This window comes from Triticum dicoccoides, chromosome 1B (assembly GCF_002162155.2).
Source record: "Triticum dicoccoides isolate Atlit2015 ecotype Zavitan chromosome 1B, WEW_v2.0, whole genome shotgun sequence".
NCBI classification, from domain to species: domain Eukaryota; kingdom Viridiplantae; phylum Streptophyta; class Magnoliopsida; order Poales; family Poaceae; genus Triticum; species Triticum dicoccoides.
The window spans coordinates 497176445-497193851 of record NC_041381.1 but is presented as its reverse complement, the minus strand read 5'-3'; the positions used below and the strand labels follow the sequence as shown (position 1 = coordinate 497193851).

The following is a 17407-nucleotide window of genomic DNA, read 5'->3' as shown; positions in this document are numbered from 1 at the left end:
AACTCGTTTAGCTAACTTTTGTGAACACTATTCATTCATCTCTAGCATTGAACCTATGAAGGTTGAAGAAGCATTGGAAGATCCAGATTGGATAAATGCCATGCATGAAGAGCTACACAACTTTGAGAGAAATCAAGTTTGGACATTGCTTGAGAAGCCCGACAACAACCACAACATCATCGGTACCAAATGGGTGTTTCGCAACAAGCAAGATGAAGATGGACAAGTAGTTCGCAACAAAGCACGTCTCGTCGCCCAAGGCTACACACAAGTCGAAGGTACGGACTATGGTGAGACTTATGCTCCCGTTGCTAGACTTGAGTCCATTCGCATCTTACTTGCCTATGCTAATCACCATGATATCACCTTGTACCAAATGGACATTAAAAGTGCTTTTCTAAATGGTGAAATAGAGGAGGAAGTTTATGTTAAGCAACCTCCCGGCTTTCTTAATCCTAAGAAATCTGATCATGTTTACAAACTGCACAAAGCTCTTTATGGTCTTAAACAAGCTCCTAGAGCATGGTATAAATGCTTGACCAAGTTCCTTATTGAAAAAGGCTTTGAAATTGGGAAAATTGATTCTACTCTTTTTACTAAAAGGGTCAATGGAGAACTATTTGTATGCCAAATCTATGTTGATTATATTATATTTGGTTCTACTAACCCTCATTTTAGTGAAAAGTTTGGAAAGCTAATGTCGGAGAAGTTTGAGATGTCTATGATGAGTGAACTCAAATTCTTTCTTGGTTTGCAAATCAAGCAAACTAAGGAAGGTACCTTTGTCTCTCAAACAAAGTACACCAAGGAAAACAAGAAGTTCAATATGCAAGAATGCAAAGGTATGACTACACCCATGCCTACTAGTGGACATCTTGATTTGACCAAAGGTGGTGAACTGGTCGATCAAAAGGTTTATCGCTCTATGATTGGTTCATTGTTATATCTATGTGCTTCACGTCCCGATATCATGCTAAGTGTGTGCATGTGTGCACGATATCAAGCTGCTCCTAAAGAATGTCATCTTAAGGCCGTGAAAAGGATAGTGAGATACTTAATCCATACACCAAACTTTGGCATTTGGTATCCAAAGAGGGCCTCTTTCGATCTTGTTGGCTACTCCGACTCGGACTATGCCGGTGACAAGGTTGATAGAAAGTCCACTTCGGGTACTTGTCAATTTCTTGGTAGATCTCTTGTGCCTTGGTCTTCCAAGAAACAAAACTCAGTATCCTTATCCACCGCCGAAGCGTGCCGCTGGTTCATGTTGTGCTCAATTACTTTGGATGACCCAAACTCTTAAAGATTATGGGATATATGTGAAACATGTTCCATTACTTTGTGACAATGAAAGTGCTATCAAGATTGCTAACAATCCCGTGCAACACTCTTGAACTAAGCATATTGAAGTTCGTCATCATTTCATTCGAGATCATGTTGCCAAAGGGGACATTAATCTTAAGCATGTTCGCACCGAAGAGTAATTAGCAGATACATTCACTAAACCACTTGATGAGAAAGTGTTTTGCAGGTTAAGAGGTGAATTGAACATCATTGATGCTTCAAACTTGGAGTAGGAGCTCCATTGGATACATGCAAGACATGAGCTTATGACTAATCCTTGATATTTCTCTTATGTCTTGGATATATTTGCACCTTGCATGTTATCTAACCCATGTAGGTACTTGGATGAATCTAAATCTATGAGATTGCAACTCACTCACATCTTGAGCAATTTCTACATCACCAAGTCTCTACACAATGGTGGTTGAAGAAAAAGGAAGAACTAAACCATTCAAACATATCCTTTGACAAATTCTATGTTGAGTTTCATGATTATCATTTTGGATACACAAGTGCTCTTCCTTGCAAAAACTAACCCATGTAGGTAGATGAACTCAAATTCCAAGTGGTGCTCCCAACTCTTGATGAGTTACATCAACCTTGAGCAACCCACACAAGTTCAACTACATGATCACGATCAACACCACCATCCAAGTTATGTCATCCCATCTTAGAGAAGCTTTACTCCAAGTCATGAGTCAAAGAAACTCGACAAGATGTGAATACATCAAGATGCTTAAACGAAAAATGGTAACCCCATTTTGAGCTTAAACGATGAGTATGACCTATGATCAAGTGATCTCACTTGACTCCTAAGTCAATATACTCTAACATAGGTGACTTTGTCGCCGACCATCTCTAGATGAAGTTCTCTTGTGTTCTTTTCTGTGCTCTTGCATTTGTCTCATGCATATTTGTTTCCCCTTTCAAAAAAAACTTCATCTAGATTTCTTTTCTTTTCTATTTTGTTTTGCATTCCCTGCATCCAATTCATTGCAAATATTTTAGTTAGTTCCTTGCAAATCCTTGTGAGATCTTACTTGTCTAGTGAGCTGCGGTGACAAATGTTTTTTTTATGAACTCGGTCACACCGGTTTCTTGTTCTCGGTCTAACCGAATTCTTTCGGTGCAACCGAAGCATACCACTCGGTGCCACTGATTTCACTACAGGAAAGACATTTTGCCATTTATTCCTGCATCACTTTTGATCCAGCTCCACTCAATGAATCTTGTCCTCTACACGCATCACATTTACCTTAGTGCTTTGTGCTGTGACTCAAGGACCGAACCCATTCACGACAAATTCCAGAAGACCCTTCTTGGAAATTGATGTCAAAGAGGGAAAGAGAGATCACATCAAAGCTTAATCATATCTCTAGGGGGGAGAATACTCAAGGAGAGAGTAATCTTCAAGGATCCCATATGCTTGGTGTTCAAGAGGAGAGATGCCACATGTCTTCTTGAGGGGAAAGACATGTTCATATGTGCTTATTTGCATTATCTCTGTTCATTTGTTTCTTTGAGCTATGATTTTCTGTTCCCTATCTTCTCCCAGTATCCCATGCTAGATTCAGGGGGAGTAAGCCATCTAAGGGAAAGAAATCCTTTAATTCATTGCACATCTTTACCTTTGGGGACATGTCTATATCAAATGTGGTACTCAGTACTCACTCTTTACATGTCATCCCAATCTTGGTACTCTTGTGGCTTCCTTCTGTTTGCTCTGGCTAGTAGGTGCATCTGTGTTATCTAACCTTATTTTCACAGGTTCATTCCATCCTAAGCCAACTCAAGACCACAAGGTAAGTATATGCATCACAGTCATGTTTATGAGGATCTCTTGCTGATGTACATACTGTTTGCGAGAAGGACTCATGAGCATGAAGGTACATTTCCCATATTCACGTCTTTTTCTCTGATGCATATAGCCAAGATACATGTAACACATTGCTTACTCTGTCATGTCTATGCATTCACATGCTCTTATATTCCATATTCACATGATTGCATACATGTAGGGGGAGCCTATGCCTGTTACATGTCTTTCCAAAGCTTTACTTGCTATTATCTATATCTTTATCTAGAGCTTTGATGTATGTTGTCATCAATTACCAAAAAGGGGGAGATTGAAAGCACAAGTGCTCCCTGGGTGATTTTGGTAATTAATGTCAACATATCTCTTGTTGGACTAACACTTTTACCTAGTATGTTTCAGACAAGTTCAACAATGGAGTGGCATGGACTAAAGGATGTGGAACCCCTTCAAAATGCTAAGGACAAAAGGATTGGCTCAAGCTCCAAGACCAAGACTCTACATTTTCTATTTTAGTGATCCAAGATCACATTGAGTCTATAAGAAAAGCCAATACTATCAAGGAGGGATGAGGTGTTGCTTAATGGCTTGCTTACTCAAAGTGCTTAGTGATATGCTCCAAAGCCCTCAACTACTTTCTCACATCCACATATGTCCTAAACCAAAAAGTCTAACTCGGCCCTACCGATTATTTCCATCCAGCGCCACCGAGTTCAGATGTCATAGCCACTGCCACAAACCCTAGGCAAATCGGTTTCACCGATAGGGATCTCGGTCTCACCAAGATGGGATTGTAATCTCCCTGTGTATGTCCATTACCAAAATCGGTCTCACCGATTTTGAGTAATCGGTACTACCGAAATTACAATGCAAACTCTCTGGTTAGCTTATTACAAAAATTGTTCCCACCGGGTTTGTGTAATCGGTCTCACCGAGTTTGCCTGACCAACTCTCTGGTTAGCTTATTACCAAAATTGGTCCCACCGAGTTTGCGTAATCGGTCTCACCAAGATTACGTTATGCCCTAACCCTAACCATATCCGTCCTACCGAGTTGCATTTCGGTCCCACCTAAAATCCTAACGGTCACAGAATTGCTAAATCGGTCCGACCGAGTTTCTCAATTCGGTCCCACCGAGTTTGGCAAGTTGTGTGTAACGGTTAGATTTTGTGTGGAGGCTATATATACCCCTCCACCCACTCTTCATTCATGGAGAGAGCCATCAGAATGAACCTACACTTCCAGCATTCATTTTCTGAGAGAGAACCACCTACACTTGTGTTGAGGCCAAGATATTCCATTCCTACCATATGAATCTTTATCTCTAGCCTTCCCCAAGTTGCTTTCCACTCAAATCTTCTTTCCACCAAATCCAAATCCTGTGAGAGAGAGTTGAGTGTTGGGGAGACTATCATTTGAAGCACAAGAGCAAGGAGTTCATCATCAACACACCATTTGTTACTTCTTGGAGAGTGGTGTCTCCTAGATTGGTTAGGTGTCACTTGGGAGCCTCCGACAAGATTGTGGAGTTGAACCAAGGAGTTTGTAAGGGCAAGGAGATCGCCTACTTCGTGAAGATCTACCACTAGTGAGGCAAGTCCTTCGTGGGCGACGGCCATGGTGGGATAGACAAGGTTGCTTCTTCGTGGACCCTTTGTGGGTGGATCCCTCCGTGGACTCGCACAACCGTTACCCTTCGTGGGTTGAAGTCTCCATCAACATGGATGTACGATAGCACCACCTATCGGAACCACGACAAAAACATCTGTGTCTCCAATTGCGTTTGAATCCTTCAATCCCATCCCTTTACATTCTTGCAAGTTGCATGCTTTACTTTCCGCTGCTCATATACTCTTTGCATGCTTGCTTGTTATGTATTGTGAGTGTTAAACTTGTGCCTAAATTCCACTTAAACTTAAAGAAGTTAAAAACTGCAACTTTTGGTACTTAGTGTCTAACCCCCCCCCCTCTAGACACCTCTTCTCGATCCTTTCATAAAGCATGGCATATATCAGGTTCAAGAATGCTTCAAGCAAAAAGTGTTCAACATGAAAGTAATTCTTCTCGTCGAAACAAACAACTTTGCTTTTTTTGGATAATCTCAATCCAAGGTCATATGCGACCTCCGCAAGATGCAATGTGACAAAATTTTGACCTGACCCACTAGTTCGAACTAGAATTGGAGTCATTTTCTTGTATGATAAGTCCAAGTGCCTCATATATAGATGAGAGGTGATGGCCAATTGAACAACAACACACAATCGTCAGACCAACATATCACTTTTATCTTTACCTTTTGTCCTTTACCCTTGTTTTTTTCTTCCTCGTTCTTCGTTTTTCTTTGTGTTCAACCCCGAGGACATAGGGGCAGTCAAGCCAACCTAGGGCATCCTATAGGCATCGTGTGCCCTGGCGGGTTCCCTTCCGGGTGTGTGGGGTTTTTGGTTCTCAAAAGATCTCACCAGCATGTCTTGCTTACTGCGCTCCTGGCGAAGTTCCTCCAGCGACGTGTCTTTTGTACCATGCTAGTCGTCAGGGGTACACTGTGACATGTGAGAACACACTTTTTGGCGATTTCACTCCGGACGAAATTTCAAATTATCCATTCTGATCATTGTTGCTATAAAGAGATCGTCATCAAGAAGTTGCAATCTACAAAGCCAAAGGGAAGGTTCTATAAGACGACGATTTGACCCGCAATGTTGTATGGCTTGGGTGTTGGCTGACTAAAAGTCAACATGTTCAATAGTTGGGTGTAGCAAAAATGCACATGTTGAGATGGATGTGTTGCCACACAAGAAAGGATCAGGTCCGGAACGACGATATACATGATAGAGTTGTGGTAGCACATACTGAAGAGAAACTTGTTTAATATCATCTGAGATGGTTTGAGCATATTCAACACAGACCTCTAGAAACTCTAGTGCATAACAAACAATTAAAGCGTGCTGATAATGTCAATAGAGGTCGGGGTGGATCATACTTGACATGTGGGAGGAGTCCATAAAAGAAGTTCCAAAGGACTGGAATGTCAAGAAAGAACTATCCATGGACATGAGTGCGTGAAGTTAGCTATCCACGTGTCGGAACCATGACTTGATTGGAAGATCTTATGGGTTTTCAGCTCTAGCCTACTGCAACTTGTTTGGGACTAAAGACTTGGACATGACTCGGATCCCATCCGACTCGATTAGTCGGTAGTGGCTTCTAACAGAAAGTGTCGACTCCCATGTGTGCAAAATCATTTGATGAACCTTGACAATGTGGCATGTGCTATATTCCTTTTGTCTCACGATATATGTTGTCGAGTTCAAGGCGAGTACTTGTCACCCTTGTTGCTAGTTTCCTTCAAGTGCTTATCTTGTTTAGGGACAGTTCTTTTGGGCGGTGTAAAAAATAAGCTGCCTCTCCCATCTTAAAAAATAAGCCACTCCCAAAATTTAGGATCTTGTGTAGGTTGTTGGTGCATTTAATTGAGCCTAGCATATTAAGGATCTATGCTTGAAAAATATCACATTATGATAAATTCAAATCCATAAGAGTTTTTAAAATGCACATTCACTCCCTCTAGGCGACATGTAGGTCCTTTCACTTCTAATGTAGTTTTATACTAGTGTGTTGATCTGTTACAATGGCTTTCTTTGAAGGATTGTATTTCTCGGAGAATTTGTTAAATCTCCTATTCACCTCACCTCTGATCGATAACTTTGGTCCTACCATAAGCATATTATATGTTGACCGAACAATGAAGAAACCTCTTTTATCATGGAACCAAGCACGAAAATCATTTTGCCTTCTAGTGGTAGTGGGATGGTCCTCATGTTCTCACCATCCATAGGTAAAAATGTTGTTGCAACTTCTGACCATCCCACTCGGTCGAGGAAGAGACAATGAACTTGCTCACCATCGCTGATCAAGCATCGTATTGACTGAAATGCCCCCTTCTAGGTAGCCATTACTATTTTTAATACAGTACAATCATAGAAGACGTTCCCGTGGCCATTGCTTATTATATGTTACTTTGACCTCTTGTCCCCATCCTCTTAATAAGTCCTTGTTGTAGAACACATTTGTCATGCACGATAGCACGCTAAATTTGTGAGGGGTGTGATCCCACCTCAAGCTTTAAGAAATCAACTCTCGGGCAATAGACAACTTTGAGCACCCTATGACCAATCTGTCAGGCTTTCGGCTAGTTTCCCTAATAAACTGGCCAATTCTCTTCCTCTTTTTCATGGGAAAAAAAGAAGAGAATTTCCTGACGGTTGCTAAAAAAAGAAGAGAAATCCTCTTCTTGATGATGAAAAGTAGAGCTCCTGCCCGTTGCTAAAAAAAAGAACCCTTCAAGTTTAACGCGTGAGCATAGCCAAGTAGAAAAGCTCAGTATCTATGAATCCTAGGTGCTCACAGACGTTTGGTCTATGGGTGTATATACACCCTATATGCAAAAAAGTAATTAAATAAAAAGTAAAAAAGAACTGAAAATATTTTTGAAATAAACTTGACCTTCCATTGTACTTGTGAAAAAAATTCACAAAAATAAGAAGGCCTTTTGACTTCTTAAAAAAACAAAATTTCTGTCAAAAAAATAGTGCGAACAGTGACCTGTGATAACAAATAACTTTTCCCCTAAAGTCAACGTTGGTTTAGTGCAAAAGAAAGTAAGTTTATTCTATAAAACTTCTGATTTTTAAAACTTCTTTTGTATATTTCTAAAATCCCATATAGAGTGTAGATACCAGAAACCAATGGGTATCTCCCTATCCTAGACCTCCTATTCTTATACGTTTTGTCTTTTTTTTTTTTTTTGAGGATTCTTATACGTTTTGTCATTCTTGGCGATCAAGTAAGGATGTCAAACAGGCCAAGGGGCCGTGCATCAATCGGCTGAGAAGGGGCCCGTTTCCGCTACTGTTTGCTGACTTGCTCTAGTCCATAGCCCTAGCCCACCAAATGTAGGCCTTTTCCTCCATCCTCACTGCGGTTAGCGACTCGAGTCTGCGGCGAGTCCATCCTCTTCCATAAACCCGACCGGTCTTCTCCCCCCACCTTTCCCAACCCAGAGCGCGCGAACTCGCCACCGCCTCGCCGGAAATGGCGCCTTCCCTCGCTCACCTCGTGTGCCTCCTCCTCCTCCTTCTCCTCCTCCTCTCCGCTCTACCCCTCTCCGCAGCCGCCTCGACCCCCCGGTCCGCGCCGCCGTCGGCACCCCCCACCCCGCTCGTCCCCGCGCTCTTCGTCATCGGCGACTCCACGTCGGACGTCGGCACCAACAACTACCTCGGCACGCTCGCCCGCGCCGACCGCGAGCCCTACGGCCGGGACTTCGACACCCACCGCCCCACCGGGCGCTTCTCCAACGGCCGCATCCCCGTCGACTACCTCGGTGCGTCGCTCACGACCTCGTCTCTGCTCGCTTCTCTCGGTTTCTCCATGGATTGGTGCGGTGCTGGTTTCTCGATTTTATGCGTCCTTGCTTCCAGATGCGGATCGTTTCGGTTTATTAGGTCTCCATGGTTCATCATGACTACTGATGATTGTTTGTTTCTTCTCCTCGATTGTTCCGTGTAATCTTCTGTCACTGCTGTGGTCTGAATCCGCAGGAATATGGCAGCCCCATGCGACATTCCTAGTTCCCCTTCTCTTGATTTCTGATCCCTTTTGTTGTTGTACCACAGCGGAGAAGCTGGGGCTTCCCTTCGTGCCTCCGTACCTGGAGCAGAGCATGCGCATGGGCGGCGGCGGTGTTGGCCTCAGCAACATTGGCGGAATGATCCAAGGCGTCAACTACGCTTCAGCGGCAGCCGGCATTCTCTCCAGCAGTGGCTCTGAGCTGGTATGTTCTCCCACCGCTCCCAATAACTCTGCGTCAATCTTATTAATTACGTCTTGGTGCTGTCGAGAGATCTGTTTGGGGATGATTCTGCTGTCAATCTGTGGTTTCTTCACACCAAATTTGATGCTAATCGGTTGGGGTTTTTGCGATTTTGGTTGCGCTTGCAGGGGATGCATGTCTCGCTGACCCAGCAGGTGCAGCAGGTTGAGGACACATATGAGCAGTTGGCGCTGGCTCTTGGGGAGGCAGCTACAGTCGACCTGTTCAGGAGGTCGGTGTTCTTTGTGTCGATCGGGAGCAACGACTTCATCCACTACTACCTGCGCAATGTGTCAGGCGTGCAGATGCATTATCTCCCATGGGAGTTCAATCAGCTCCTTGTTAATGCAGTGAGGCAGGAAATCAAGGTGTGCTTCTTGCTCCTCAGTTTGTTCTGTATACCATTGCTCGCCTCCTTTTTTATTATCAGTGTGCTGTGCATTGTTTTACTTGTGGAGATGCGCACCACGCGTAGTCAGGGATATCTGTAACTACGAATTCCGTTTTGGACATAACTTAGTTTCTTGTGTGGATACACTAGAAATCATTATCTGGGAAATTAACACATGAAAGTGATTTAAATGAATGAGGTTTCCTTGTTGGTTCGCAGTTCTAGAACTTAACGCCTTCACCTATGGTCTACATACAAATTGTTCTTACTGTCGAATTTGGGTTTATTTCTTGCAATATTGCACAGGTATTGCGATTGCAAAATGTTTCACACTGATGTTAGATGCGGCATTTTGATAAAATATGAAATAAATATGGTTGGATTGATGATCCCGATTCTACAATGAGGTGTAATGGTGTTTAGTTGGTATTTAAGGTTATATATGGATGGCAGCCAAAACTTCTCTCCAATTTTTTTGCATGCCAATAGCTCTTTACCAACTCTAGTTCATTTTTCTTTCCAACATTGGCCAACTCAAGGACCAGTACTTTGACCAAAATTTTGGCCATTTTGGTAAGGCAAACATGGGCTCAAACCAAACTGACATTATACTGTCTTAAAACTTTTTTTTCCTCTCAAATGCACACTTAAATGTGTGTTGTTGTATATTAGAAGAAGGCGTCATGATGACGCAAAGTACAAAGCAAATACAACCCTGAAAAGCAAAAGTCCTAAACTATTGAAAACGAAGCAATACAAAGGCAGCCCAACTGAAAAACTGAAACTACACAAGGTGCTACTCATGCTACCCGAGCTACACCACAGCATACTATATTAAACTGTGATATATTCTGAAATGCTTAGGCAGCACTTTTGTTTGTGCTACCATCTGTTTTGGGTTCAAGTTAAGTCTGTTGTACTTTCAGAATTCATGGATGGAACCCTCATTCTGGGATGCAGTGTTTTATCTGTGGAACTTGATGTATTTTCACTGGTCTGTAATTTCTGGTGCTCATGCTTGATCGTCGTGTTTGATCTGCCTGTGTGCAGTTGGTTCCTGGTAGTTGCTTTACCTGTATGCTTGTAGGTTTAGCTTCCTGTTTTGTGTCTTTAATGTTTCTCATACTCTGTAGAACTATGCCGGTTTCTTTAATGGAAATCGATGAGGAGGCTCGTTGCTTGAAAACTAAAAAAAACAGTCTGTTGTATTTTCAGCTATAACTGTATAACACCTTGCACATTTATCTCGCTGCATTGAACTGTTCATGATCTGACCATGGTACAAGTGTGCTTCTCAGTTCATGTGTCATGGATCATTTGATTCTCTATGCCTAATTTATCTCTGTTACCTAATCTTAAGCAGAACATGTGATGCATGGTGATTGAAGATGCATATACCAGTAGTTTGTTGTATGTAGAAATTTTCTTTGTGTTCATTCCATAATCTCATTTCTATGCTGACGCAAATTGTAATGGATTGCTTCAGTTTCTTTATTCTTCGCAATACCGTAGCAAATTAATTGCCATTTTGCATCCATTACTGTTTAGTTCTATACATGTGGTTCTTATCAGATTACTCCACTTTTGATGTCTAAACTAGTTCTGGACTCATGTGTCTCCTACTACCTTCTGACAATGATGATTTATGCAGAATCTGTACAATATCAATGTCCGGAAGGTCGTGCTGATGGGTCTTCCTCCTGTTGGCTGTGCCCCTCACTTCCTCTCAGACTACGGCAGCCAAAATGGGGAATGCATCGACTACATCAACAACGTCGTGATCGAGTTCAACTATGGGCTGAGACACATGTCCAGCGAGTTCATCCGCCAGTACCCAGACTCGATGATCAGTTACTGTGATACATTTGAGGGGTCAGTGGACATACTAGAGAACCGTGACCGCTATGGTGAGCAAATGCATAATTAGTACTGCATTTAAATTGAGTTCCGGGTCTTCGCAACTGTAACATTTGTAGTACATTTAAATGGAGTGCTAAGTCTTCTCATTTTGGTGGAATTGCAACTGCAGGCTTTCTGACCACCACTGATGCTTGCTGTGGGCTTGGCAAGTATGGCGGGCTGTTCATCTGTGTTCTTCCACAGATGGCGTGCAGCGACGCGTCAAGCCATGTGTGGTGGGATGAATTCCACCCGACCGATGCTGTGAACCGGATCCTGGCAGAAAACGTGTGGTCTGGTGAGCACACCAGGATGTGCTATCCAGTGAACTTGCAGGAGATGGTGAAGCTGAAGCAGTAGAACCAACCTGGATCGTCATTGCAGTTACTTGCTCAACTTCTGTGTTCTCATTTTCGACAAAGAACTTCTGCGAGTCGGACAGTGAAATGTGTATCGAGAGCCATGGAGTTCAATAGTCAAATTTTGAGTGAAATGTGTATGGAGAGTCACGGAGTTCAGTAGTCAGATTTTGACAGTTCAGGTTAAATGCACGTATATTCGCCTGTAAATGTACTGTGAAGAATCTATATGGCCAAACTGTTAGATATTGCAAATGTAAATATGAGAGTGATTAGCCCATTCGGTGACAAAAAAAATTGCCCAGCTGTTGAGGTGATGTGTACCATTTCTCACTACACATTCTGCTATTGCAGTTTCTGCTACAAAGCGGTGTTTCATAATCCAAAAATTTGTACTGTGAACATGATGTTGTATGCCTGAGACTTGAGAGGTCAGAGTCACAGATGCTTGTGCCGATGGCTGCTACTGCTACAACTCTTCGTCGCCGGCTCCAGAGTAGACAACAAAGCTGGGGAATGACATGGTTATGTCCCTGCATCACAATATGCTCAGGTGTCAGTCAAGAGTAATGTTCTCAGTCACTCTTTTCCAAAGCTGAAAATATGAAGCTACTTACTTTAGGTATGGGAGAGTCATGTTCTTCAGCAAGGCTGGATTCTTACTTGCAAACTCCTTCCATTCGTCGGGATCTATCCTCCCGTCGCTGTTCAGGTCTGCCTGCTTGAATGTCTGTCAGAATATAAGTTAGCATAAATGTATGCATAGTGTTAACTATTCTTGTGCAGCAACATTTCATCTGGATGTGGTGTATGTACCTGATCTACAATCTGTTCGACGGCATCATCAGAAAGAAGGAGGTCCGATTCATTCAGGATTGCAAGTACCATTTCCTTCAACTGCATGAACGGCCAGTTTCAGTAAGTGCTCAAACTGTCAAACTGTTAAGGTAGTGTGGGTGCTATACTTCGCGTATGTAATGGGCTTTGTGTTATTTTTCCAGTGGAGCTGAATGTAACGACAGAGCCGAAGGATAATAAGCATCTAAATCGGCAAATCGCAGTGTGTGGTAGTATGTTCAAAACATCTTGAAGTGCTATGTTCAGTTGAGAGGACTATGAGCAGAACTGTTTCCAAAACATTATGTGCAGAACAATTCAGTAACTAAAAGATACAAACCTCTTCACGTTCAATGCTGCCGGTGCCTCGCAGGTCATATAACCTGAATGCAACTGCGAGAAGGAATACTTCAGATGTCAGATAGGAGAAGCATATACAGACAGAAGTCCTCCCAAATATATATACCAGGCTACTGCTACTTGAATTGCACCCAGAATTTATGAAATGCCAGTCATTTCTAAAACATTCACACACACACAAACATTGGGAGGAAAAGGGGGCTGGCTTCGCTTCGTACATGCAATCTTGTCTGCCATGGGTGTATCCGGGTGAAAAATGTGGAGGGACCGAACAAACTCCTCGAATTCAATCACACCGTTTCGCTTCAGATCAAACAGATCAAATATCTGCACTAGTCCAACACACATATAAACAAGTTGATATTTGTGCATAAGTTTGGAACAATTTTACAGTCACACAGATAATATTCAGGCTGTCACCCCAAAATTGAAGGACACCCAAATTGTCTGAGAAATTACAGCTATTTGGAGCGTTGGAATGGTGTAGAAATTAAAGACTGACCCGATCAGCGAAAAGGTTCTTCCGGTTGCTGTTCCTGAAGAGAGCAAGTTGGAACTCCTCCTGTTGAACAAAATGGCAGTTTGCAAATTGACCCTGGTTAGAGTTTGCAGAAGGAAACACATGGTGAATTTGCCGTCTGACTAGAAGAAGATGATGAGAAAGACATGATACATACCTTGTGAATAAGCCCATCCTTGAATATAGAATAGCTAATCTTTTTGAACAACTCGTAGAGGGCCTCCACTTCATTCAAAGAAACTGCGAGCACGCGGGAAGAAAATATTAGAAATTACTCCTAAACGGCAGCGGAAACGTATGCTGGGCTCATTTTTGCACTGAACAAATCACCAGAAAGGAAAACAGAAGCTCACATGTGGTCTCTTTGGCCAGAAGAGCCGCATCCTCATGCGGTGGAGCTCGTCTGAACTGCTTCGATGATACACAGCCCATACAGACCAGCTCACAAACCCAGCCTTTTGCTTACAGTTAACAACCGTCTTTCCGCAGAAAGGGGATGGACAAAACACCTAAGACAAAAGGGCAAAGACATTGGCATCAACACAAAGCCAATCTATTATAAAATTTTACCTGGAAAAAGGGAAATCCAGCAAGAGCGAAACAGCCAAGAAACCACAGGGAAACACCAAGACACAAAGCTCACCTGGGAAACAACAAACAAAAAATGCTTATGCTTTGTTCGATCCACACTGGTAAAGATCTGCAGGTGGATCGGGAGAAAGATGGATGGCTCCAAGCTTATGGCTGATGCAACGGGGAAGAAGAGGCTAGAAGAAGGATACCATATATTTATGCGCGTGCACAGCAAACAGCCAGCAGGGACCTACGTCACAAGTGCGGTACAGAATATTGCAGCACTGACAACACAACAGACATGACAAGGCGAGAGTTGACTTGCATGCAGCAAGATCCTCACGTCTACGCATTCCCTCTTTTCACTATGCAAGACAGGACATATACTAAGGCCCTGTTTGGAACTTCCCCGCTCCATGGAGTTGAGGAGCTGGGTTTTGGCAGCTCTGCCTAGTTAAGCTAAAGTATGATCCGCTCCGGGAGCGGAGTTAAAGGAGCCGAGAGAAACCGAACGCAGCCTAAGTAGCCAATTTGAAGTTCTACTAAATTCCTATTATATGTATTTGATGTTGTGGATATAAGGGCATCTTTAATATGGACCTTCAAACCATCCACATACGTCCGCACCGCTGTCCGCCCGGACGTGCCGTGACATCCAATACGGACATGTATCGGTCCGCCGAGCGGTCCAGACGCGTTTTTTCCAGACAAACTAGAGGGGCTTTGAGGAAGTCTGGACAACAGCCACGTAGTACTCCGACACCCCCAGCCCACTAAATCCACCCTCCCTATCCCATTTTCTTCCGGTCCGCCCCTTCCCCCGAAGGCAACATTGGCAGTGGCCGCGGCGGCCCCCACATCGCGCGGCAGGAGGCAGAGCGCCTTCCTCTGCAAGCGGCAGGCAGCCACCAAACAAGGCTGTTGCCGCCCTCCGGCGTCGTTCCGTCGTTGGAGGGACGGCGACGACGGCACGACAAAGTAGGGTGGCCACGCGTACGAGGTGGTCGTCTGATATAGGGTTTATGTTTTTTTTCCTAATTTTTTAGTCAAACGGTCGAAATATCGACCTTTTTATGTAAATTATAACCAAACTTGAATGAATTCTGCTGTTTTGCCTGAATTATGTTCGGTTAGTTTGAACCGTGGTTGAAATGTATGCGGGCAACGTTGAATGGTGGTCTCGGTGGTACTATGTGTCAAGGCATAAACCATGAGGACAAGAATTGCTAGTACCACTGTCGAACCACAAAAAGAAAGAGAGAGAGAGAGATACATATACCATTGTCAAACAAAAAAAGAAAAAAAACGATTGTTTGTACGCTAGGCTTGGCCTCCCTACCCAAGATGTTTACAACTACCATGAGTTGTACTGCTCGATATAAAAATTGTCAATGTCGGCTTGTATCTATCAAAAGCGTGGGTGACGCGTGCTGTCTTGTTTGGGCCATAAGATGGGGAGAAAATCAGTTTGTATAATCTGAGTGAAAAGGAAAGGTATGTATGTATGCGCAGTACAACCGTGCTACTCCCTCCGCTTTAAAATAATTGAAATTCCAGGATTGTATTAATTCAAACCTTTAAAGTTTAACCAAGTCTAAAAAATCTGCTAAGATCTACAATGTCAAGTTTTTTTATGTTGTACATGTTAATATAAACCTTTTTTGTGAAATATATTTTAATATAAATTTGATTAAACTTATTTTGAAAGGAGTGAGTGATAGAGAATGTTTACTTAGTCCTGTCAGCTGCATCGAGAAGTCATCGACAGTGACGAACTGTGACGGTCACGTATGCCTATTCAAAATTCATTGGGTGCGTGAGATATCTTCTTCTTCCGAAATGGAGACATAAGCTTTGCCTCATCTATTAATTAAGAAAAGAAGAACTTAGTTTGTTTGTGTTACAACTGTCCCTCATGCAAACATGAATGATTACTCTCGCAATATAATTGTCACTAGCTTCTTGGCACCAGGGGTGATACAAAGGTTTGCCTTGCTCATAATAATGGTGTGCAAGATTCAGTGAAATTGGAGGTCCACCTTCTTGAGTTGGCCCAAATATCTCAATGGCAATGATGTTTTAGTTGCTGACAAACTTTGAAGAATATTTCCCATGTTTAAGTGGTTGCAACAAATGGGAACCACCTTTTATGGAAGTTGTTGCATACATCCGTGACCTTACAGAATTTGCCCTAAAACCGACCAAGCGCGACTCGAAAACAAAGGACACGCAAAAACTCCTCGGTAACTACCTCTTTCTTGGCTCGTCCAAAATAACTTTTTGCTACCCAATCCATGCTTAAAAAATGACGTTCACAGAATTTTTCCAAATTAGGTACCCATATATGACATTCTTGTACAGAATTTTCCCTAAAACCGACCAAACGCGACTCGAAAACAAAGGACACGCAAAAACTCCTCGATAACTACCTCTTTCGTGGCTCGTCCAAAATAACTTTTTGCTACCCAATCCATGCTTAAAAAATGCCGTTCACATAATTTTTCCAAATTAGGTACCCATATATGACATCTTGTACATAATTTGCCCTAAAATCGACCAAACGTGACTCAAAAACACAGGACACACAAAAACTCCTCGATAACTACCTCTTTCCTGGATCGTCCAAAATAACTTTATGCTACCCAATCCATGCTTAAGAAATGACGTTCATAGAATTTTTCCAAATTAGGTACCCATATATGACATAGTAGCTAGAGAGGCGACACTAGCCCTCGACCCATCTTGAAGGAGAAATCAAGAAGAGTGTCGCAACATAAAAGGCGTCTGCGGTTACTTGATGGATGGCTCTCAGTATCTTGGGTGACATCATGGCACTCTTTGACTCGATCAAGTGCCAAGGATAAGGCAGCTGGGTCAGATGGCTTTACATGAGTCTTCTTAAAAAAAGTTAGGATACGACCAAGTGTGGCATCATGAGGGTGATACACCTCTTTGACTCCCTCCACACTTCAAATCTTCATTGACTCAACTCCGCAAAATGTTGTGCACTTGCTCGAAGAGGCGGAAGGGATTTCCGACTATAGAGTCATTAGCCTTATCCATGTCATTCCCAAGATTATTGTGAAGGTGGTTTCCATTCATCTTGGCCCGCACATGAACACCCTCGTCTCCAACGTCCAAAGAGCCTTTATTAAGAGGAGAAGTACTCATGAAAACTTCATGCATGTTTGGGACCTTGTCCGTCGGCTTCACAGGAGTAAGACTCCATCCGTACTCTTCAAGTTCGATATCCGCAAGGCTTTCAATTCTGTCAAATGGGAATACATCCTAGATTTCCTTCCATGGAGAGGGTTTCCAAGCAAGTTTAGAGATTGGATCACGACACTACTTTGTAGTTCCTCATCAAGGATCCTCTTGAATGGTGTGGTCCCCCCCCCATCAAACATGGGCGGGACTCTCGCCACGGGTGCCCCTT

The 17407-nt window shown here is 42.9% G+C and overlaps 2 protein-coding genes across 2 annotated transcripts; one reads left to right on the top strand and one right to left on the bottom strand.

The window, feature by feature from the left end:
- The first annotated feature begins 8251 nt into the window (after positions 1 to 8251).
- Positions 8252 to 11833, top strand: LOC119344265 (GDSL esterase/lipase 7-like). The gene is made up of 5 exons (XM_037614787.1): positions 8252 to 8543; positions 8836 to 8993; positions 9161 to 9400; positions 11075 to 11330; positions 11453 to 11833. The coding sequence occupies exons 1-5, from the start codon at positions 8252 to 8254 to the stop codon at positions 11680 to 11682; spliced, it is 1176 nt and encodes a 391-aa protein (XP_037470684.1). The 3' UTR covers positions 11683 to 11833.
- Positions 11834 to 12050: 217 nt separating this feature from the next.
- On the bottom strand, positions 12051 to 14395 carry LOC119344279 (calcineurin B-like protein 7). Its single transcript, XM_037614791.1, has 9 exons — positions 14042 to 14395; positions 13752 to 13907; positions 13556 to 13638; positions 13381 to 13440; positions 13097 to 13205; positions 12859 to 12911; positions 12498 to 12578; positions 12299 to 12411; positions 12051 to 12214 (listed from the first exon to the last, which is right to left on the bottom strand). The coding sequence occupies exons 2-9, from the start codon at positions 13828 to 13830 to the stop codon at positions 12151 to 12153; spliced, it is 642 nt and encodes a 213-aa protein (XP_037470688.1). The 5' UTR covers positions 13831 to 13907; positions 14042 to 14395; the 3' UTR covers positions 12051 to 12150.
- Between the last annotated feature and the right edge of the window lie 3012 nt (positions 14396 to 17407).